The sequence below is a fragment of the Microchirus variegatus genome (genome assembly GCF_963457635.1).
Source record: "Microchirus variegatus genome assembly, chromosome: 23".
NCBI classification, from domain to species: domain Eukaryota; kingdom Metazoa; phylum Chordata; class Actinopteri; order Pleuronectiformes; family Soleidae; genus Microchirus; species Microchirus variegatus.
The window spans coordinates 18,820,329-18,845,207 of record NC_139824.1 but is presented as its reverse complement, the minus strand read 5'-3'; the positions used below and the strand labels follow the sequence as shown (position 1 = coordinate 18,845,207).

At 42.1% G+C, this 24,879-nt stretch overlaps 1 protein-coding gene across 1 annotated transcript; it reads right to left on the bottom strand.

The window, feature by feature from the left end:
- Positions 1-1,496: 1,496 nt before the first annotated feature.
- On the bottom strand, positions 1,497-24,515 carry rims1b (regulating synaptic membrane exocytosis 1b; the record flags this gene model as incomplete). The annotated part of the gene is made up of 26 exons (XM_083909679.1): positions 1,497-1,718; positions 2,370-2,509; positions 2,596-2,697; positions 3,313-3,425; positions 3,864-4,008; positions 5,548-5,774; positions 5,860-6,020; positions 6,113-6,216; positions 6,309-6,400; positions 7,569-7,658; positions 8,847-8,909; positions 9,086-9,193; positions 9,288-9,459; positions 9,629-9,782; positions 11,355-11,526; positions 13,247-13,377; positions 13,469-13,623; positions 13,684-13,730; positions 14,595-14,718; positions 15,594-15,693; positions 15,808-15,918; positions 16,198-16,238; positions 18,088-18,899; positions 20,047-20,330; positions 22,266-22,479; positions 24,307-24,515. 26 exons carry the CDS (start codon positions 24,513-24,515, stop codon positions 1,497-1,499), a joined length of 4,293 nt encoding a protein of 1,430 aa, XP_083765805.1.
- Positions 24,516-24,879: the final 364 nt, after the last annotated feature.

Here is a 24,879-nt window from a genome sequence, read left to right as displayed (position 1 = left end):
TCTCTTCTCTTTTTGTTTTTTAACATTGTAAACAATCACCATTTTTCCAGTTAATAATACTGACAAAATTCATTTAAGAAAAACAAACAAACATTTGACGATGATGAAGAAATGTGCCATACGTGTGGTCCCTATAACGATGACTCGCTCCTTCTTACAATAGATTTGATATCCTTTAACAGTTCTTGTGCAAGTATTATATCTGAGATTAAGTTAAAACATATTAATGATTTTTTTTTTTAACATACTTATTCATACAACATCTCAGCCCTTGGTGGGGTACGATGACGCGGGAAAGACTGCAGATGAGCTCACATGTCTTTGCATAATGGGAATGGCTTCAGTTTCTTGGTTTTATCTCTTCAATATTCAAGAGCAAACTGTACAACTGCATGCAACACACAAGCAACCCTACGTTATGTGGACCTAACACTCACACACACACGCACACACGCGCGCACACACACACCTAGTTCGGTATCTTTTTCTCTGTCGATCACAAAAATTGTGCATGCAGCTTGGAAAAAGCTCAAAAGTCATGCTGGCCCCACGTATTTCCTGAGGGAAAGAAATTAACTGAAGAAGTTAATGAGTTTTCTTGCAAATAAATAAATAAATAAATAAATAATAATAATAATAAAAATCAAGCTGTTGTGCTTGTGGTTAGATTTCAAAATGATTTAAACTTAAAACCTTAAATATGTTATATGGAGGACTTGGAGAAAATGAGATTGCCCAAATGAACAAAATGTCATTTTTTCGATTTTTCTTGTTATTGTTTACACTGATACGGCTCCACTTTCAAATTTAATGTATTGGTCAATCTCACGAGAGAGGCCTAATATTGAGTACATCTACAAATACAACCCACTGGTTCGGTCTTTTGGACTTTTTAGTTCTTCTTCCCATGCACACAGCAGACTGACAGCATCACCGTGAACATGTGACGTCCTGTAAATACATTTTATATCAGCAGTAACGAAGGCAAAGGAATGGAAACGCGGCGTAAACGCTCCCCTCTATACGGAGAGCGCCCAGTCTCTCTGCTGTGATACTAGAGGAGGACACTGTAGGCGTGGAGGCTCCGTACATTCTGAAGCTTTAATAAGAAATGTGCTTGTTTGAGTTAAACACCGACCCTGCCTCCCTTTGATTCTCTGACACGGTTCATCAGTTCTGCTTCTTCAACACACACACACACACACACACACACACACAGAGGAAAAACCTATGAGATTTTTCATTAAATGAATATACGACGGTGCTCTCCTCAACAGACAAACGTCACCACGGCAGGAGTGATTGTCAGATCTCAACAATGCTTTCTAGTTGTATTTCTGATTGTTTTTCCTTCAGCCTCTCCGTGTTTGACGTGTTTGTGTGGTGCTGTGTGTTCGGCGTGGACACCTGTGGACACCTGTGGACACCTGTGGACACCTGTGGACACCTGTGGACACCTGTGGACACCTGTGGACACCTGTGGACACCTGTGGACACTAGGATCTCACCCCCGCAGGCGCAGCAGTGCCGTCAGTGAGCGACGACTGAGAAGTTCGTCGCGTGAGCGAGGCGAGAGTCGGGTCCACGAGGGACGACGGCGGGAATAACTTGTACCAGCCAATGACCGTGCTCGACAAGTCCAGCTCCTCCAGCAGGATCTGTGCAACTCCCATGAAGCTTTTGTGGTCCAGGCGGCCGTAGTCTCCCCATACGATCACCTGAAAACCATCGTCCATAAATCCACAGCTTTTTATTTACATCATTGGTTCTCAAAGTGCGGCCCGGGGGCCAATGGCGGCCCGCAGAAACATTTCTGGCGGCCCACAATGAATTAAAGTTGATAGTTTTAATCCAGTAGCGACTAAGCTTGTTAAATGTTTATTGGACATTACTGGATACAGACCAATAAGTGTAAACAAAAATACTGGGTATTTACCTGGTTTCTATATGGTGAATTTTAGTGTATTATTGTGTTATAAGCTGGTAATAAGCAGGTAGCTACAGCCCCCAATTACTAGCTATTTACCCAGTAAATATATGGTAACAGAAATGTGTTACTTGGTATTAACCTGTAATTAGAAGGTAAGAACAATGGCCAAAATACTGGGTAATTACCCAGTAAATTATAAAGTGTTATTATATTAATGCTTAAATGACATTATATTAACGCTTATATTACTTAACGCTAAACTGTAGAACTGAAATATGGTCATTAAAATGATAACAAATGGGATTTATTTCAGTTTTTTTTCCTTTTTTTTTCCTTTGGCGGCCCTCAGTCCAATGTTGGGTTCCTAAATTGGCCTCAGGTATCAAAACTTTGAGAACCCCTGATTTACCTCATCAGAAGCTGCAGGACGGACACTCACCTGTAACACTTTGCCCTGAGGACTCTCCTCAAACAGCAGCGCTTGCTGATACAGCGGGTCCAGTGTTTTCCGCGCGATCTTGGTTTTCTTCTTGGCGACGTACTTGCCGTTATTCAGCAGGTAGACCTTGACATATGGAGCTGACACGAAACAACGGAAAAATACACCGTCAGTGCATCCTCATTAATATCACCCTGAGCGTGTCGAAGGACAGGTCGTTCATTACCGGGGAGGGATTTGGATCCGGGCTTTTGTACAAGTCCTCGAGCTCTGATGACCTCCACCTCCAGCTGGCCTCGTTTCTCCATCATACCGATCTGGATATCACCTAGAAAACAACAAGGAGGATTGAAACGATCGCTCTGCAGCTGCAGGAAATCACACCATCGCATCATTTAAAGGCGCCATATGTAAGAATGTGGCCAAAAACAGTTACTACACTCAAATTCAAAATACCGAGGTCTTTTTAGGTTTGGTTTTCTGACGTAACTGGCAACCCGTGGTTGCTCGGCAGCTGAGACTCTACTGACTGCAATGTAGGGTAGACGGCGGTAGGTGGCGCCACATGACATGATTTCAAAACATAAACATGATTTGCAGACTGCAAAATATACTTTTTAACGCAAATATAAATTGTCTGTACTGTTATATTATACGTTATATGAACATTATTCCTGAGTCTCTGTGACATATTAGGAGGATTTTATTAATTTTTATACTTTAGATTTATTAAATAATACACCTTTAATCCCGTTAGATGTGCTATATGTTGAATTTTGATTTCCCTCAGTGAGGAAACCATGGAGGCAAACAGGGAGGACAGCATGTAACAGCTCTTCATGGACCAGAAGGAATATTTTATTTATTAGCAGAAAGAGCAGACGCGTTTTAATTATTGAGAAAATCTGTATTCAGACCAGAGAAGAGAAGAAGGTTTTCATACCTATGGCAGGAGTCGCGAGTGTTTGCCTGCCCACTAACTGAGCCGGGCCCAAACCATCCAGGAAGTCACTGAACTGGTTACTGGCACCGATGTTAACGCTCGAGAAGATCAAACTGAGGAAGGAAGAACACGCATTACAGATAATATATATATATATATATATATATTACATACATGAGAAGGATTATCTATTTGTATTATCTATTATCTGAAGTGTGTGTGTTTTTGTCCCCCACGCTTACAGTAAGTGTATGAATAAAACATTTTGCGTTCTTTTCCTATAGTAAAAATGGCACATGTGAACAAAAATGTTCATCTTCTTCTGTGGTATCTATTGGTGGACTACACTGTGTCGTGCTAGTATGTCATTACCTTATTTATTTAATGTACCTAAGTAAATAGGAAATACAAGTCAGGTCCAGGTTTACTGAGACGAGCTCACAACAAACATATTCTTAAGATATTGTAGACGTAAGCAAAACATTTTATAAGGTGAGCCTTTTGTTAAGTGGCTAAATATAGCAAACAGTGATTGTAGAGTTTATACTGACTTTCCCTCAGAACTGTAGCTGTTGATGCTGCCGTTGTTGGCCTCTCTGCTGGGCTGAACGCTGGTGTTCCTCGTCAACTCCACAGCCAGTCCTGTCTCTGTGCTCCTCTGGATGGGAGCGTCCTTCTCTTTCTTACTCTTCCACACTGGGTGAAACAGAGACGATCGAGGGGGCGGGAGGGTTATAGTTAGTTGTAATTTGATTTATTGGGATCTCCATTAGCTGGGGCCATAGTCCATACAACACCTGTGCATATATACATTGCAGTGCATAATTACAACCAACAGTAATAATAATAATAATAATAATAACAATAAAAAAAGAAAATAACAAAAACACCACAACAATCAAAAACCGCACAACACACACACACACAGGACCTATATTATTCACAGAATGTAGAGGTACACAAATATATTTATAAACATGCATCAGTCAAAACACACGTAAATAAACGTAAACCAAACCCTTAAAGGGATACTTCGCCGATTTGAATGTGGCTTTGTGTTGCTAGAATAGCAGTAGTATTTTTTTTAGAAAATGTGCTTCCCTCCCTCAGTTTTTCACTGAGTTGTAAAAAAAAATCTGTTTTCCATTTTCAAAATGTGCCCTAATGTGATGCAAGACGCGTCATTTGACTCACAGTAGGGCACATTTGGATAAGGGAAAACAGATTTTTTTACAACTCAGGGAAAAACTGAGGGAGGGAAGCACATTTTCTAAAAAAAATACTACTGATTTTCTAGCAATACAAAGCCACATTCAAATTGGTGAAGTGTCCCTTTAATGATTATATATATTGATAGTAGAAGTCGCAGCATCTGTTAAACATTATCAAATGCAGAGAGCTGCTCAGCTAGGAGATGTTTTTTAAGCAATATTTTGAATTGATTTTTGCTACCGTGTTGAATGATCTATCCTGGCATGCTGTTCCATTTGCACATGGCTCTATATACTACGGTACTTTTTACTCTGTTTGTTTTCACCTTGGGTTAGTTTCAAGTTTCAAGTTTCAAGTTTTTTATTTGCCATTTATGCTTAAACAACAGTCCAGGCACATTGGAAATATTTTGCGGGTTCCACAAGTCAGTTTTTTTTTTTTTTTTTCTTTTCTTTTCTTTTTTCTATCTATACATGGTATAAAAAAATGTTTTGTTTTTTTAGTAATGTAAATGGAGATGTAGAAAATGTGAATGCAAATAAAAAAATACAAATATTCAGCATCTATATATATATATATATATATACACACATATACATATATACACATATACATAAATATATATATATATATACATATACATATACATATACACATACACATACACACATACATATGTATATATACATACATACATATACACATACATGCACATATACATACATACATACATACATATATATGTATATATATACACACATACATACATACACACACGTACACATACATATACATCTACGCATACACACACACACATATATATTGCAGTATTGCACATTTATCAGGGGAAGTGAAATTGCACAGAATATTGCACATGGTTAAGGTGAGGTAGTGTCTGGTTATTTTTTCAGAGTTCAGTGATTTTGATTTTGATTTGATTAGTGTGAATTTGCCTTCCGAAGCACGTCCGGTGTTGTAACCATGTGCATTTACTAATGTACGTTTGATTCGCAGAAAGCTCACCGGGTCCGCTGATCTGCGACGTGCTGCGGCTGCGGCGGTTGCCAACGATGGCCACCATGCGAGCGCTGAGGCTGGAGCGCCTCTTCTTGCCGCCGCCGCCGCCGCCGCCGACCAAACCGATCGCCGTGTCCGACTGGCTGCCGTCGGCGCGGTCCTGCGTGTAAATCTCTCCGCTGACGCTGGAGCTCTTCAGGAGGCTGCGGCCCATCGACGACCTCATGTGACGCCTGGACAGAGAGAGAGAGCGAAAAAAGAGACGTGACAAACATCACCTCCGGCGTCTTAACACGAGTTAGAACAGCGAGGACTGACCCGAGTCGTCCCCCGTGTCTCTCCGACTGTATGGACATGTAGCTGGTGCTGCTGAGGCCCGACGCGCTGCTCGCGTGAGACAGAGCCGACACGTCGCTCATGTCGCTGTCCGAGGATCTCGCCGAGACGTTGTCGCTGCAGTGCCTCCGTTCCGCGTACATCTGCATGTACAGAGAGAGACGAGGATGAGGATGAAGATGCGAACGACGACAGGGTTCTGTCGGGTTTATCAAGAACACACGCAGACACCGACCCGCTGTTTGGTCTTGAGGTCGGTCTGTGGGCTGTGGGAGGCTGAAGGATAATAGGAATGTACTTTCACGTGGAGCTGACAGGATTGTTCCCCGACTGCAAGAGCTGCGACAAGAGGGAAGAACACATAGAGATCATTTAAACAACGATGGAGCGGGACGTTCAGTATGGATGCGTATATGTCACATATGGGTCACCTTGCTCGATGCTGCTGCTCTTTGCAGGCAGCTGCGGCAGTCGCCTGCCCCTGTGACCTGAGGGTGTCCTCGTCGCATCGTGAGCTTGTGTTCTGTCAGTTAAGTTCATAGAGAAGACGAAGGAGAGAGGAAAGATAACACTAAAACGCTAAATCACAGCAGCAATAATGTCAATTTAATTTAAAACGCTATCACATGGACCCCATGTCATTCTGGTATTGACATCCGTCCTCACGTCGACCCTCATTTATCAAACAAAAAAGTTGGTGAACACTCATTTCAACGCCAATATCGGCATTTATGAATATAGACTTTGACATACGATCAAATCTCATACCAGCTCAGACCAGGAGTAAGTTTGAAATCGTGGTGGACTCGTACTAGTCCTAGTCCAAAGGTGAATTTTCCAATCTTAACCCTCAATCTCAAAAATGTTCTCCCTCTAGTCCAAGTTCTGTCCCGATTCTCAGAAAAATTAAGTTGAGGCCAAGTTTAAGGGCTGTATCGCCCTCAATGTTGAGGTTTTTCAGAGACCACCCTTGGGAGCAAGGGCTACCCAGAATGCATTGCGTGTTTCACATAACAAAGATGGCGTCGAAAGCAGCCAAACGAGTACGATACAAATGAAGTATTTTCTTTGTTAATAGAGATATAAAAATGATCTTAGTTTAGGCCCATATTATGGATTACTGACGTCATTGTTGCCTAACATTTATTTTTATTTTACCATCTTTTGTCAATAGTCGGCCGGTGTGGTTTACTTTTCAATAAGTCGTGGTGTGTGGTAACTGTCAGCTGAATATTTGTATGAGTATCATCTTATAACTAACTGACAACCTAATAACTTGACTGACAAACGGATCAGAATAAATAATCCTGACTTAAATGTGTTCTTCTTCTTCTTCTTCTTTTTTGGAGTTGACAGACTGGACGCAGCTTTGGCGTTATTCTGCCCCCTACAGTCTGAAGACGTATCTGCATTTAAGGGGTGTCCCATTTCTAAGTGACAAAATAACCCTCAACACTTGGTTTTGAGGCCAGTTAAGATTAAGGGTTAAGATAAGGAATTGGAATTGGCCCCAAGCTTCTCTTCTTGGTCGTCTTCCATGAGACACAGTGTCATAAACTGAAGTGGCAAGGTCTTCAAACCATGAATATATGGGGGGCGTGGCATTCAAATTTTGCACTTAAAATGCACAGATTTAGACTGGGGTCTTTATGACCCTGGTGGCTTTCCATACAAATGTGCAGCGATCATACCTGTCTCTGCCAGCTGAATAATAGTAGGCGTCTGGTCTGAGACACGTGGTGCTGGCACTCCTGACTCTGTCCAGGGACGGCAGCAGGTCACTGCACCACCACGGCAACACAACACCAAACACAAAGAATAAGAATAATGTGGGAGAGCAAAGGGATGGAAAAAGAGAGGGAAAGATAAAATCAAATCAAAAACAGACAGAGACACAAAGAGAAAAGAGATCATTTATCACAGTCATTCTTTGCTGCTTTGCACTGTGACAGCGTTCAGACTGAAGACTGCGAGTTTCCATGGGAACCAGGTCTACATGGTTTAGAAGGGAGAACACGATGTGCAGCGGACATACAAAACATTTGATCTTTGTACTAGAAAATAAGAGTTTATATGATCTGATGATGAGACTGGAAAAACATCCAAAAACAAAAGCTTTTAGTTGATCGAGGGACATCATCGTGAGGTAAAAGCAGCACATGGACCATGACAGAGCAACACATCGACTACAGGAAACACAAGCACCACATCAGTGTGAGAACGTGAGGACATTTACTGTACTGAGAGACCTGGACCAAACCACTTCAGAGAGAGAGAGGGTTCACATCATGATGTCTTTTACACTGAATACTTGCCTGTAAATGTCTTTATGGATACCGTTTACTAACAGGGGCATTTTGGGGGGGAGTGTGTTGCTGAGTCTACTTATGTACCTGTTTGTGAGGTCGTACACATGAAGCAAGGCATGAGGAAAACAAGATAGAAGAGTTACGAATCAACTTCTCAGTGTGCTGCAACTATATGATGAGTTTTGGGTTTTTTACGGTGTTGTACGGAGGGTGAAATGTTGGTTAAATTGTGCATAGTATCAAAATATAGTGAGTGATGGTTCTCTTTTTTCTTTTATTTATTTATCTATATAATTAATTAATTAATTAATTAATTAATTAATGATGTCTTTTATTTATCTATATAATGAATTAATTAATTAATTAAATAATTAATTATGTCTTTTATCTATCTATCTATCTATCTAATTAAATAATGAATGATGTATGTTATTTATTTATTTATGTAGCTATCTATCTATCTAATTCATTATTTATATTTATTTATCTAATAATTAATTAATTAATTAATTAATTAATTGGTTAATTAATTAAATTTATTTATCTAATTAATTAATTGGTTAATTAATTATTTATATTTATTTATCTAATTAATTAATCTATTGAATTAATTATTTTTATTTATTTATCTAATTAAATAATAATAATAGATGTGTTTACCTGTTTGTATGCAGACACTCTGCACTCCCTCCCCGAATAGACCGCTGTATCTCTGGGACTTCACTGTTTGAGGAAAAAAAAACATAAAATAAGAGGCAGACATCTCAGAACAGGAAATGTGAATACATGAATGGGAGAAACCACAACATATAGAATGACATAACATATATATGTATATGTATACACAAATATATACAGTATATTTATGTGTATAACCCAGTCTTATCGCCCTGTGGTACCTGTCCTCAGAGTACTCGTAGTCTGAGTCTCCGGAGCGTTGGTCCTCTGAGTGGTTGTTGTGGTAGTGAGAGCAGTTCTGGCTGTTCTGGCTCATCTCATCCAGACTCCTGATGAGAGAAAAGCACAAATGTCTTATAATGTAATAATGATATGTTTAAACTGTGATTGAGTCTCACTGAGAGTCGACGGCGTGACGCTGACCTCTGCATGAGCACTCGTACAGGCCGTAACCGAGCTCTGCAGACGTCCTGTCTGTTAGGAGACACCGAGCGAGATCGCTGTTGGATCGGTCTCTGCTGCTGCTGCTGAAGCTGATGCTGATGCTCAGGGACGTCCAGAGCACTGCTGTGCTCTTTGTCTCTGGAGTTATGCTCTGCAAATACACACACACATTATCACACGGTGCAGCTTTTGCATTCACGTGGAGTCTTGAGTGCACAAAAGGGTCAGAGATTGCGTTTCTCAGCACATGAAACATAACTGACATGCATGTACGTAGCATGTGCGTTTACTGTGCGTTTACTGTGTTTCAGCAGACTCACTCTGCAGCTTCTTGCCGGCGACGTCTTCGTGCCGATGCCGGCGCGGGAGGTACGGAGACGGCTCGGGCAGAGGCATGGACGACGCGTCGTGGGCCTGGAGTTTGAACCAGTGAGGTACGTCGTCCAGCAACGCCGTCTCTAACTCTATCAACACCTGAGAGAGAGAGAGAGAGAAAGAGAGGATGAGGTGAGAGGAAGAGAAACGCTGGATTTTAGCAACCGAGCAGCAAAAGAGCGAGGAATAATAGTTCAGATATCGACGCCTGGAACCAACAACCTTGTCACCTTGGATGGATTTTTTGAGCTTTGCAGTAATTATGACCATTAATCAAATGTTTAGGTTACATTTTGGGTTACCACAAGGTGGCGCTTTCTCGAAAGACAAGGCAAGTTTATTTGTATACACAGGGCAACTCAAAGCTGAAGCTATGCAATTAAAGCTCACACAGAGTGGTCCTGTTGCACATATATGTTAGTTATGGAGGTCTACTTACATACATTAACTTGTTTTTATGCTCAAAAACCTCCTAGTTGCTGTAAACGAGCCGATAGAAATCCTCTTTTCTGACGCTGTTCCTGAGCCGTGATATTTCAGACATAAATCTCACACCCAGAAGACAGAGTGTGTTGTGATTGGCCAATACCCGGAAGTGACATATTCAGCACACCCGCTCTCAGAAGCACAGCTCCCCCCTCTGGAACGGTGGATGCACTGCTACTCATTATCAAAACATTGTTTTAACAGTGTTTAAAAATAGCTTCTTCACGACTCCCCGCCTCAGTCCCTTTGACGACCTTTGACCCGGAGTCAGACCCAGAGTCAGAAGACACTGTCGCTCGTGAAACACCTCCACAACGGACGTTATTCTTCTTCTTCTGCGGTTCAATGTACGCAACCGGATGTGCCCGGACTAGTGCCCGGAGCAGGAGGATCTGCTGTTCAGGAGAACCGATGTTTACGTAACCGGACCGGGTTTTTTCAGAGATCTCTCTGAGAAACGAGATTACAATAAAACACAGCGTTCTCAGCAGTGGCTGAACTGTTTGTTTAGAACCTTCAGGGCTTCTTAAACAAGGTAATGACGCAGATACACACTAAAAAACAGCCTAAATTGGAACTTCTGGTCTAGGTCTGCTTTAAAACATTTTTAAAGAAATGTGTGGGCAGAAAATCAAGGCAGCAGGTTGTGGGTTTTAACGGCATGTGCTGTGTAATCTAGGAGGTTAAATTGTGCCAGATTAGCTGGAGAGCGAGAAGGCCTGATCCTCATCTCCCTGACCTTCAGTCTGGTTTACTCCTACAACTCGACTCCTGTCAGTGGTCCTGTCATCTCCAGCTCCTCTTTCTCACAAACTTAAGATCATTTTAGGACAATGTCTCACCTTCAATCCAGGTCCAAAAGCACTGAAATGCGCACTGTGTCGTCACGAGGCAGGAGGTTTAAACATTGCATGTTTTATCTCCTATACTTACACTGAGTGGAACCACTAAAACATGACTGAGTCTTGTTTTTTCACATTTTGGGGACTGGTATGGCCCACTGAGTCCTAAATATAAGTATTAAAATGATTAAAAAGTTGATTTTGCATAATATGGGCCCTGTAATGTCCAGTATTTTCAGGGGCCCCCTTTCAGAGTGATCTTATTGTTGTCTAAACTCATGATACACATGTGATATCAACACACCTAAAGCAATAAAGGCATGGTTGACATGTGGTTACCCACCTCACCCAGGAATTCGCTCTCCTCCTCCTGAACCCTGGGCTGGTCCCAGACCGTGATCTCCAGCATACGTTCTCTGAAGTCTCGTCGGTGAACGTGGGAGTAAATGAACGTCTGGTTCCACTTGGGCTCGATGCTCTTCTTCACTGTTTTAGTTCGACGTTTGCTCTTGTCACTGGAGCAAAACGTGTAAACACACACACACACACAGTTAGATTTTCCACTGTCACCTCAACCTGGTTTAAAACAGCAGCGAGCGCTTGTGTGGCTGCAGAGGCTTCGAGGTGACGATTCCACAGGAAAACACTTCCTTACTTACTCTACCTGTGTTCACTTTGAGCTTTGGTGAACTGCAGCGACTCTGATTCACACAGGAGTCAGATGAAAGGAGCTTGGAGACGCATCCTGAGGTCGAGCATGTCGTATATTTATACATTCAGACAAGAGAAATGATGAGATAAGAGGATTCTGCTCTGTCAGTACTGGGAGAAAAAGGACTCTCACATGGAGTTAGGACATAGATGCCTGGATTCTGGTCTGGGTTTAATTCGGTGCACTCTGCTAAGATGGTAAGAACGTTATCAGGGTCTCTGCAGGTCTGCAAGTCAAATTTAAGACTTTTTTAAGACCATAATGAATACAATTTAAGACCCATTTCAAATCCATACGGATAAAAAACTACAAAAGACATGAAGGAAAATTGGAGCCACAAATAGTTGAACTTGCAATTCTTCTTAGCTGTGGGCTTTCATTAAGTTTTCTCTCCGCTGCTAAGCTAAGCTGTAACACACCGCGGCGCGCGCACAGCACACTAGCTAGTGTGCCCGCCTTGATAAATTCTCCCCGGGCAGCACAGGTGGACTACTTTAGTTCCGTGTTGTAGTTGCGTTATCGCATCCTAAAAAATACAGCGAGACTGAAAGTTATGCATGTTTAAAATGAGCGTAACGTTAATAGAATTTAAGACATTTTAAGGCCTTAAATTCAAATTGGATTTAAGACTTTTTAAAACCCTGCAGATACCCTGGTTAAAGTGCACGTTTGATTGTAGGCGACTTATTTCTTGATCTTTGCGCTGCTTCAAATGCTGCTTATCACGTCATTCTATCAAAGAATGAGAAGTATTTCTTTGGAAAGGCCCTCCGGTGGGCTTGTTTTGTACTGCACTGGTTTGTCTTGTGGTGTGCCACAGGGTTCCATCTTAGGGCCCATACATAAATGCATTTCAATGACAGTAGAGCTGAAACGATTAATGGATGAATCGATTATTAATCGATTACTAAATTAATCGCCAACTATTTTGATCATCGATAATCGGTTTGAAGCTTTTTTCATGATTTAAACAAGATTTCTGATTGTTTCAGCTTCTTAAATGTGAATATTTTCTTGGTTTCTTTGCTCCACATAAACAAAGAAATCATTGAAACTGAATCATTTTGGTTTGTGGACAAAACAAAGACGTTCGAGAACATCATCATTTCCATCTTTGACAAACACTGATCAACGTTTTTTAACATTTTCTGACATTTTATGGACCAAACGATTCATCGATTAATCGAGAAAATAATCGACAGATTCATCGATTACGAAAATAATCGTTAGTTGCAGCTCTAAATGACAGTATATGAACATTTTGAATGGTGTAGTTTGTTGAGACATTGACCCTTTTACTATATACATGGAGCAATTTCTGCTGGTGATATAAATATAAGTGATATAAATGAAATGGGCAAAATAATAGAGTCAGAGTTAGAGTTTGAGTCAGAGTTAGGCTTTTGCTTTTCCATGTCGACCCTGAACTGTACATATATAAAGTACATGTAGGATTACAGTAAATAATACTGTATTTTTAGATTAGGAAGCAGTATTAAAACAAATGAATAGGATGTGATTACCTCCTGTCTGGTAGGAAGTACATCTTGACGTAAGGGTTCAGAGGTCGAGCGTCTGCTCGCGTCGGCAGGTCGCCGGCTTGAAGAACGTTGACGATCAGCTGATGTCCGGCTTTGTCGTACCACAGCTTAATCTGAGAAGACGTGAGAGAGGGACGTTTGATTTGAACTCTTTCTCTGTATTCACGTTTAATTCCACACTTCCATCCTCCTGCAGACACTCACAGAGAGCTGTCCGGGCAGAGCCAGAGGACGGTCTCTGAGCGACCCAGGACTGGTGGGAGACATGACTGATATCGAGGGACGGTCCAGCTTCTGGGACTCGAAGGAGCTGGAGCCTGCTGAAGGACGCACAGATACGACGGGAGATGATTTCTCCTCTGAAGTTTACTTCAGCAGTAACATTCACAGTTAATATACGTGACCGTATAAACACTTACTAGAGTCTAGAGGCGGGTGTGAGGACTGAGGGACTCTTGAGGTGTCTCTGGAAGATAAAACAAAGTGTAAACATCAGAGTATAAGTCATGTATTTAGAATGAACGAGTGAAAGAATACAGTTCCAGCTCGATTCTGCTCGGTTTGGTATCATTTTCAGGTGCAAGAGATGCAAACCATTGATGAGGAGAAGCATCACGAGGAGTCTGCTGGTGTTGCTTCTCCTCACCAGAGAAGTACCAGGTACTATCGCTAATGGAAAAGCCCAAAAAAAAGACGAGCAGAGGCGAGTCGTGCTGGAACTGTGTCGAGGAGAAGATCCACTAGATATTTAACACGGTGCACAGCGGAGAAGGGAAAATGAATCAGTCGAATTTTAACCCTGTAACGCCAAACGTATCATTCGTTTTTGAGCATTGTGACAATGTTTTCCCTGACAAATCCGATGTATAAAATGATGGGAAACCCGACAGAGAAACTCCACAGAGATGCGAGCACTGCGTCGGCCACTTTGCACATGTATACTGTGAGAAAGGCAGAGCGCATCTTTGTCTGAACAACTGTTTTCAAGCCGACCATCACTCAAAATAAAAAGGTTGTGAACCTTAAAATGAGTAAAAATAACTGAAATGTTATGTCTTCCAAACTTCCACCATGCCAGTTCCATTGCATCGTTTTTGTTGGATTTGTTTGTGTATTTTTTTATGATACAAATTAAAACTCTTATATGGAAATTGATATTTGAATTTTTGTTTGTTTGTTTGTTCAGACCAATAAAGGCTCCAGTTTCAAAGAATCTGAATTTTCCGTCAATTATTTAATGGTTTGGGCTTATAATATCAAAATATCAAAGAATATCAAGTAAAACAATAGCGATTTTAATGATAATACACATTGATAACATGAATCTTACCCTATAGGTCTTGAAACGACGATCTCTACTTTCAGGTTGGCCTTTGATTCCAGGATTATGTTGTACACTTCTTTCTTGGTCGCTCCTGGCAACGATTTCCCGTTCCACTGCAGCACCTCATCACCTGGACACACAACAATCATCCAGCACTTACAGTTACAGTTACTTACAGTGACAGTACATCCATCATCCAAGTCAAATCATGTATGTCTAACTCAGGGTTCTGCAACCTTTAGAATGAAAAGAGCCATTTTTGTCCCCTTTTCACCCAAATAAAATTAATCTGGAGCTGCAAAAACCTATTTGATCCTAAAAAATGAAGATACATTTTTTTACACATATATACTCTATTTAAAGAACCACCGTTTGTTGCAAGTTGATACCCAACTTTTAAAGTGTAGAAAAAACGACAAATAAAACTATTTTTTATAGTATTTTAGTAGCTTTTGGGGGAGGTTTTTCAACTGCATGTGACGGTTTAAACATCAAAACATTTTTTATTTACGCCTTTATCTTGACAAAATAAAGTGTGAAAAACATGAATAGTTTTTTCTTCAACGCTAGAAGGAGCCGCTACAGAGAGGCTGAAGAGCCACATGAGGCGCTAGAGCGGCAGGTTGCAGACCCCTGGTCTAAATAAATATATGTCTAGTTCCCCTCAGTTTATTTAGAGTTTTGAGAGTCTCGGACCAAGCAGAAGCAGAATCCTGATATCTGATTGGCTGCTCGTCTTCACTTTGTCCTCTCCTCCCATAATCCTCAGCAGCAGGAGCTCTTCTCCACGCTTCTTCCCTCCGACTCTCATGGGAAACGGAGCTGCAGTAACTCTGCTGTCAGAGCTGCAGCTGTGCTACTGTCACACAGCGTCACACTGAAGACGTCCTATTTGTTTGTTTGTTCTGATTGACATATATCTGTGTGTGTAATATATATATATTTGTACACACACACACCCAGTGTCCAGTACCTGCCTCCCTACATTAAACAATAGAGCGTCACCTGCTCGTAGATGTCCCACCACGTCTGCCAGACTGCCTTTCTTCACTTTGGTGATGAAGGCTCCGAGTCTGCCTGTGTTTGTCATCTTCCCTCCGACCACCTGCACACAGACATGGAAACAGAGTATATATATATGTATATGTATATATACATATACATATATATATTCTAATAAAACACTGTCACAAAAGCAGTAGAAACATTCCCTGCTCACTTTCAGTCCGAGCAGTGAACCGTTCTCGTGAAGCATGTCCGAGCGCTTGCTGAGCACGATGCGTCCAATCAGGTGATCTCCTTCCTTCGCTGGCTGCCACGTGACTGGATTCTGCAGAAGAGAAAGAAAAGCAGCGCTGAGACAAGAGCACAGATAATAAAGAGGGAGGGGGGGGGGGGTCTTTAATCAGGGTATGTGATCATCACGTGTAAATACAGCTGTGGTGGTGCCACATGTTTTTAACGACTGTGAGATGATGTACATGTACTGTACAATAAGTGTGTGTGTGTGTGTGTGTGTGTGTGTGTGTGTGTGTGTGTGTGTGTGTGTGTGTGTGTGTGTGTGTGTGTGTGTGTGTGTGTGTGTGTGTGAACAGGGTATAACACTCACGTGCCACACAGTGGGATCCAGTGGATGACAGTCCCAGTCACCTATGGGCACAAAGAACAATTAATTATCAGAATAAAAACTCAGTCTTCATCTATCGTCCAGCGCTTTATCCTCCATGAGGGTCTCAGGTGATCTGGAGACAATCTCATCTGACATGAGTCTAAAGACCAGTTCATCACAAGACCAACAATCACCGTCACACTCTCACACCTTCAGTCAGTTTAGAGTGTGTCCAATTCACCTAATCCGCAGGGTTTTGGACTGTGGGAGGAAGCTGGATAACCTGCAGAGAACATGAGCTGGTAACTAAAGACAGGCAAAAAATACAAGCTGTGTAATGTCAATCATGAATATTTTCATGTTTCTGTCATTTTTCAGCTTCTTAAATGTGAATATTTTCACGTTTCTGTCATTTTTCAGCTTCTTAAATGTGAATATTTTCACGTTTCTGTCATTTTTCAGCTTCTTAAATGTGAATATTTTCACGTTTCTGTCATTTTTCAGCTTCTTAAATGTGAATACTTTCACGTTTCTGTCATTTTTCAGCTTCTTAAATGTGAATATTTTCACGTTTCTGTCATTTTTCAGCTTCTTAAATGTGAATATTTTCACGTTTCTGTCATTTTTCAGCTTCTTAAATGTGAATATTTTCACGTTTCTGTCATTTTTCAGCTTCTTAAATGTGAATATTTTCACGTTTCTGTCATTTTTCAACTTCTTAAATGTGAATATTTTCACGTTTCTGTTATTTTTCAGCTTCTTAAATGTGAATATTTTCACGTTTCTGTCATTTTTCAGCTTCTTAAATGTGAATATTTTCACGTTTCTGTCATTTTTCAGCTTCTTAAATGTGAATATTTTCATGTTTCTGTCATTTTTCAGCTTCTTAAATGTGAATATTTTCACGTTTCTGTCATTTTTCAGCTTCTTAAATGTGAATATTTTCACGTTTCTGTCATTTTTCAGCTTCTTAAATGTGAATATTTTCACGTTTCTGTCATTTTTCAGCTTCTTAAATGTGAATATTTTCACGTTTCTGTCATTTTTCAACTTCTTAAATGTGAATATTTTCACGTTTCTGTCATTTTGCAGCTTCTTAAATGTGAATATTTTCACGTTTCTGTCATTTTTCAGCTTCTTAAATGTGAATATTTTCACGTTTCTGTCATTTTTCAGCTTCTTAAATGTGAATATTTTCACGTTTCTGTCATTTTTCAGCTTCTTAAATGTGAATATTTTCACGTTTCTGTCATTTTTCAGCTTCTTAAATGTGAATATTTTCACGTTTCTGTCATTTTCCAGCTTCTTAAATGTGAATATTTTCACGTTTCTGTCATTTTTCAGCTTCTTAAATGTGAATATTTTCTAGTTTCTGGCTCTAAAATGAAAACTAAAATGGCTCTGGGCAACATTTTGGTACAAAATAAAAGGTTTTTACAGGTTTTAAAACAGAAACAGGATGTTTTAGATCACATTTGTCATAATAATCTAAGAAATTATCAGCTAGATTTCTTTATTTATTTCTTAGAAATCCTTTTGTACGTCCTAGATTCTTAAAATTCAACTTTTTGGAACATAGCCATTAAAGGACCAGTGTGTTAAATTTAGGCAAAATTATTTCTCACTTGTTAGAACCTGAAAATGAGTTGTACTGAGGCGGCCATTTTGGATCACCATGGTTGTTGTTGTTTTTTACAGTGGCCTACAATGGACAAACTAGACAAACTAAACTTTTGACATCAGATAAGATTCTGTACGCGAGTGTTTTGAACTTTTTTTTTGCACTAAATGAGCCGAACGTAAGATAAAAAACAACCAACTGCAGATGTTTGTGTACGATGTCGGGATTATTAACGTAGACAGAGTCTGTGTCAGGGGTTAGCGACTGACCTTTTCTGCCCATGTGTTCCACGTCCAGCTCCTCACAGCTGGTGTACTCGGGCGTGGAGACGCCCTCCTCCTCCTCCTCCTCCGAGCTGCTGATGGACGTCTGCGTCTTGTTGACTCCGCACCTGCTTTTGCACGACGGAGACTCTGCCTGGACGTCTTTCTTTATCAGGCCGTCCTTGTCTAATTCTCTCTGTGTCCATGTTGATCCCAGCGGTTTAAACCCAGCGTGAGTGTGCGGAGGTCCTGCTCGGACACCCGCAGTCCTGTCCACAGAGTAGGCACAGTGGTTATCCAGCGTGTTGGAGTCTCTCCTCCCGCCTCCGGACAACTTTACTAAAAGATGTTCAGGCACCTCACTCACACTGGTGCCTGGTCCTGGTCCTGGTCCTGGTCCTGGTCCTGGTCCCAGACCGACCTCATTGATGGCCAGATCGCTGTGTCGTCGTTCGTGGCGTACCTTTGAAGCCTTGGCGTGCATTCGCATCTCCCGCTCCTCCCTCTGAGGTTTCACAGGGTAGCGGGCGAGGTTCGGATCGCTGCGGTAACGATTCTGGAAGTCCTTCTCACAGTGTTTGCGCTCCCTCTGCTCCTCGTCGTCTGGACGTCTTTTATTCGTCTCTAAACAAGCGGAGATCTCCACTCCGTCCTCGTAGACCTGAGACTGGACCTTCTCCAGCCTCCGTCTGTCTCCTCCAGGACGCACTCGCTCTTCCAAGGACGACTGAAGCGATAACTTCCCGCTGGTTTTCCAGCTCCCACCGCAGACAACGCCTCCTTTGCCATTTTGTTCATGGAGGGAAACTGGTCTTTTCCTGCAGGAGGAGGTCGTTATAAATGTATTATTATTATTATTAGACAAAAACAACTTCTACATTTATAGAAACAGAGACCAAATTCTGCTTTTCAACATCAGGTTACTTATTTCCAGTCTCAGCCAAGTGACTCATTTGTGATTTTATGCATTTCAAAAACTACAAATTCTTACTATTTTCAAGATCCATATTTTTCAAATATGTGTTTTTATGTATAATGTTGTGGAAATTTCTCTACTGCTGGTGAAGAATGAAATAGAGAACTTCTGCCGGCCGACAAGTTTTTTTTTTTTTTTTTATCCCCCTTCGCATTCCTCCAATAGACAAAGACTCTACCTTCAGACAGGGCTTTCACACCTCTTTGTCTACTGTAGGCATCGGGGAGCCGGCCCCCTGCTGGTGTTGCGGGAAGTTGCAGGCTAGACACAATATACAATACATTATACACAAAGGACCTGGTGTTCTGTACTGGGTGGGTATCAGTGTTGGGCAAATTAAATAGAATTTTACCATTACAATAACATAAACATTGAAGTGAAGTGAATATTCCTGAGCATTTCAAGACTTACTTCAAAGCAAACTCACAGGTCCAGTGCTACTCAACTAAATTTTTTACTTGCAGAAGTAAATTTTCAATAATATTAAATTATGGTTTTTCCCATCTGACAAAAAACTGTTCCTCTATAAAATTCTACAAAAAGATACTTAAAACATCATTTAATGGTAGTTTTGTAATTAGCTTTTTTTCATGTGTCCATGTCTCCATGATGCTCAAAGAATGAATAAATGAGGGTTAAAAACCAATATTCCCCTCATGGACACACACACACATGTTTTGCTTTTATATTAATGTTTGTTATTGTCATTATTGTTGGTATTTTCTGTTACAACTACCTTGTTATCACTTTTATATAGATATAGTTTATTTTTGTGTGTTTTCTTTTAATATTGTGACATGTTAACATTTAGGTGGCTCGAGGTTTTCTGCCTCTTCCTTATTTTGTATTCTTTGTCAATCTTTGTGTATTTTCCTTTAAAACTGTGCAAAAATAAATAAATAAATGAAATAAAATAACTCTCCACACACTGTTTAAGATGCTTCAATTCCTGTCGTGTCACAAAAACAAAGTGTAAAACACCGTCTTACTTTTCTCTGGGCGGTTCACTCTGAGAGCGACAGCCCGTCACGGCGTCGCCACCTTTGACAGCAGCCGCGTCGCCAGTGGACGCCGCTTTCCTCTCCAGTCCCGTGGGGGCGCTAGAGGGCGGGGCTTCGGACCTGGAGCGCAGTCCTTTCTTGTCCTGTTGGGTTTTATCCCTCGTCGCTGAGGAGTCCAGCGTCGCAGGCCTCAGGCCGGACTCTGAAAACCACTCTCCTGATTTGGTGAGAATCTCCTGCTGCTTACGACACAGGTTACAGACGCACATCACCTGAACACAGAGGTTTAGAGAAGAGGAAACGATGAAGAAAACATTTACGCAACATGAATTATTCTTAGTGAGCACAGCAGAGAGCGTAATCAATGAATTCAAGACAGACATGAATGACGAATGAACGATAAACCACTTAAAGACGCTCCTTTGAGTCTTAAGACTGATTTTAGATCATATTATAATAATAAAAATAACCTTTAAACAGCGCTGGGAATAAATAAGAGGGAAGAACACATTGTAAATGGCTCTGCTCAAAGGAGGAATATCAGTATTATTAAGTTATTAAGCCTAAACGTATAAATATGTGTAGGAAACTGATGATGAGACAGAATAATACACACAGACGATATTAAACATCAGCTCATTGCCACAGCTAAACAACAGGAAGTATCTTTCATTCATAATTTATAATCCACTGCGGTTTATTTTTAGATCATGAATGAAAAAAAAAAGACATTTCTATGACATGATGAAATCCCAGAATGTTATTGAGATTCCTGGAGTCCTGACAGAGGAGGAAACATCGTGGTTTTCTATGAAAACATGAGGAAGAAAGGAAGTGAGCGCAGCTTCAAATGGAATTATTATTGTTTTTAAACAAAAAGTGAAACGGATATGTGTGTAAACGGCTGCAGACATCCTACACTCTTAGAAATAAAAGCCATGTAAGGTTCTTCGGCTTGTCCTTGCAGGAGAAGCCTTTTTGGCTCCAAGAACCCTTTTGGAGGGTTCCACCAAGAACCCTTTAAAACCCTTTATTCAGGAAAGGGTTTTTAAAGGGTTCTCTGGATCAACATGGTTCTTACTGAAACCATTAGTGTTACCAAGAACCCTTGAAAAACCCTTTTCTTCAGGAAAAGGGTTTTTCAGAAGCTAATGGTTCCAGGTAGAACCTCAGCCCTGGTAGAAGAACCCTTTTGGAACCCTTATTTCTAAGAGTGTAAACAGTTTCTAGAATATAAACAGTATGGGCTTGATGTTTACAGTATAAACAAAGATTGAACATAGGATATTATATATGTATATTGCAAGTAAAAAAGTCTAAATATTTGATTGCACTGATAATTGAAAATTAAGTGTATTTCACTATATCCACAAGGTGACAGCAGCGAGTTTTTGTTGCAGTTGTTCAGTGAACTGCGTGTATTGACTTTTCTGAGGGTCAGTGAATGCACCTCGTAGCTTACTTGCACTAGCTCTCACGGCTAAAGCTTGTGTTTGTTTGTCAGGGTTTTTCAGAAGCTAATGGTTCCTGGTAGAACCTCAGTCCTTGATGAAGAACCCTTTAGGAACCCTTATTTCTAAGAGTGTAAACAGTTTCTAGAATATAAACAGTATGGGCTTGATGTTTACAGTATAAACAAAGATTGAACATGGTATATTATATATTTATATTGCAATTAAAAATGTCTAAATATTTGATTGCACTGATAATTGAAAATTAAGTGTATTTCACTAAATCCACAAGGTGGCAGCAGCGAGTTTTTGTTGCAGTTCAGTGAACTGCATGTATTTAATTTTTTTTGAGGGTCAGTGAATGCACCTCATAGCTTTCCTGCACTAGCTCTCATGGCTAAAGCTTGTGTTTGTTTGTCAGGGTTTTTCAGAAGCTAATGGTTGCAGGTAGAACCTCAGCCCTTGTAGAAGAACCCTTTTGGAACCCTTATTTCTAAGAGTGTAGACAGGAAGTCTGCAGTACAGACAGGAAGTCTGCAGTACAGACATGTGACCTCACAGGTGCTGTAATCTCTGCAGTCACCTCAACTGTTTGATTTCTACAATCATTAAACAGCAGGACAACCTCAGAACAGATGATGGTTCCAATGACCGCTGCCAGAACACGTTAGTGTCACAGAACCAGGACGGACTGTCCAATCACAGCAAAGATGGGAGGAGCATGAGCTGGAGAAGGTCAGAGGTCAGGAGTCTTACGTTATTAGACCTCAGAGACACTCGTCCTCCACAGCGAGCGCAGAACTTGATCTGACAGTAGGAGCAGTGGTGGCCGCAGCCGTCGGCAAACTTGGTCTTGCGGCAGATGCCGCAGGTGGGCGTGTCGTCCTTCTGCTGCGTCTGCTGCTGTCGTATCTCGGCACCGATGCGACGCACTTCCTGTTTGTAGCTCTCGAACTGCTGGTGCAGTGTTCTGAGAGGAAAGACATACAAGAAACACAAGAAATACAAGAGAGGGCAAATCATCACACTATGACAAATAACAGAGGGACAGATGTGGTTTTCAGTCCTGTCTGTCCTGTCCTTTCCTGTCTCTCGTTCAGTCTGTCCTGTCCTGTCTTGTCCCGTCTGTCTGTCTGTCTGTCTGTCCTGTCCTGTCCTGTCTCTCCTGTCCTGTCTGTCCTGTCCAGTCTGTCCAGTCTGTCCTGTCCTGTCCCGTCTGTCTGTCTGTCCTGTCTGTCTGTCTGTCCTGTCCTGTCCTGTCTGTCTGTCTGTCCTTTCCTGTCCAGTCTTGTCTGTCCTGTCTGTCCTGTCCTGTATGTCCTGTCTTGTCTTGTCTTGTCTTGTCTTGTCTTGTTCTGTCCTGTCTGTCTTGTATGTCCTGTCCTGTCTTGTCTTGTCTTGTCTTGTCTTGTCTTGTCCTGTCTGTCCTGTCTTGTCTTGTCCTGTCTGTCCTGTCTTGTCCTGTCCTGTCTGTCCTGTCCAGTCTGTCCTATCCTGTCTGTCCTGTCTGTCCTGTCCTGTCCTGTCTTGTCCTGTCTGTCCAGTCTGTCCTGTCCTGTCCTGTCCAGTCTGTCCTGTCCTGTCTGTCCTGTCTGTCCTGTCTGTCCTGTCTTGTCCTGTCCTGTCTTGTCTTGTCTTGTCTTGTCTTGTCCTGTCTGTCCTGTCCTGTCCAGTCTGTCTTGTCCTGTCTGTCCTGTCCTGTCCTGTCTTGTCTTGTCTGTCCTGTCTTGTCCTGTTCTGTCTGTCCAGTCTGTCCTGTCCTGTCTGTCCTGTCCAGTCTGTCCTGTCCTGTCTTGTCCTGTCCTGTATGTACTGTCCTGTCTGTCCTGTCCTGTCCTGTCCTGTCTTGTCTTGTCTGTCCTGTCTTGTCCTGTTCTGTCTGTCCAGTCTGTCCTGTCCTGTCTGTCCTGTCCAGTCTGTCCTGTCCTGTCTGTCCTGTCCTGTCTTGTCTTGTCCTGTCCTGTCCAGTCTGTCCTGTCCTGTCTGTCCTGTCCTGTATGTACTGTCCTGTCTGTCCTGTCCTGTCCTGTCCTGTCCTTACTTCATTTGTAGTGGCGCCATCTTTGTTATGTGAAAACACGCAATGCATTCTGGGTAGCCCTTGTTTTTTAAAAGCTATTTACTGTATTGTATTGTTCTTTACATTTACATTTACATTCTCCTCGTGCTGTATTTCTTCTTACTTTGCACGGAGCATCTGGAACAAAAAGAACCCCCCCCCCCCCCCCCCCCCGGAGATTAATAAAGTGTTCTGATTCTGATTCTATTTTCACATACTTTTTAACAACAAGGTTTTTCCATGTTATTTCATTGATTAAAAAAAAAAAAATATATATATTTTTGAACGTTGGTGTCAGATTATTTATAACATAATAATGATGAACACTGGTTGGAAGGAAGGGCCCCCTGGGGATTTTTCGCTTAGGGCCCCTACAGACTCTAGAAACGCCCCTGCTGAGCCTGTACCCCTGACTCTGTGTCCTGATGAGACTCCCAGCCACACCCCATCCTCCATCCTCCTCATCCTCTTCATCCTCCTCATCCTCTCTCCAAGGACCAGACTCTTCTTCACCAGCTCTGATGTTTTGTCTCCACAAAGGATGGATGATGATGATGATGATGATGATGATGAACCTCCTCCAGGTCACAGACCCTGAGTCTTCATGTTGGTGACGTCACAGCACGCCCTGATCTTCAGGTGTCAGCGGGTCATGTGATGATGATGATGATGATGTGTGTGTGTGTGTGCGTGCGTGCGTGTGTGTCCACGACAACATTTCATAAAACATGCACTTACTTCAACATCGCCTGTTCCTTCTCCTCTTCCTCCTTCTGTCGGTCCATCACCGCCAGGATGATCTTCCTCTCCTCCTCGGTGAGGTGGCTCAGGTCCGGCGGGTCCGACAGGTCCGGCACATCCGACATGTATGGCGGCGGCGGCGGCAACGGCGGCGGCGGCACGGCGGGTGGGCGAGGGCCGCCCTGGGGCCTAACGGAGGTGGACATTATTCTCCCAGCAGCCCGGCTCCTCTTCGGCGTGTCCGCCTCCTCGGCTCACTGACGCTGTTTCCCCCCGGAGAGTTTACGGAGCCACACCTCACGACGCGCTCCGCGGGCGCAGCGGCGGCAGCAGCAGCGGCAGCGGCAGCGGCGGCTCTGGCGAACGATGCCCGCGGCTCATATTTCCTCGCAGCCTCGTTACTGCGGTCAAAGCGGCTCCGTGTGTCGTTTCTGCGGAGTCAAGGCGGCCGCTCCAGCCTTCCGAGTGCGCCCCTATTACACACTTTATGGTAAAGTGCAGAGAATACACGGCGGCGTCTTGAGAGGAAGTCCGCGCTAGCTTGAGTGACCACAGCGAGCACCGACTTCC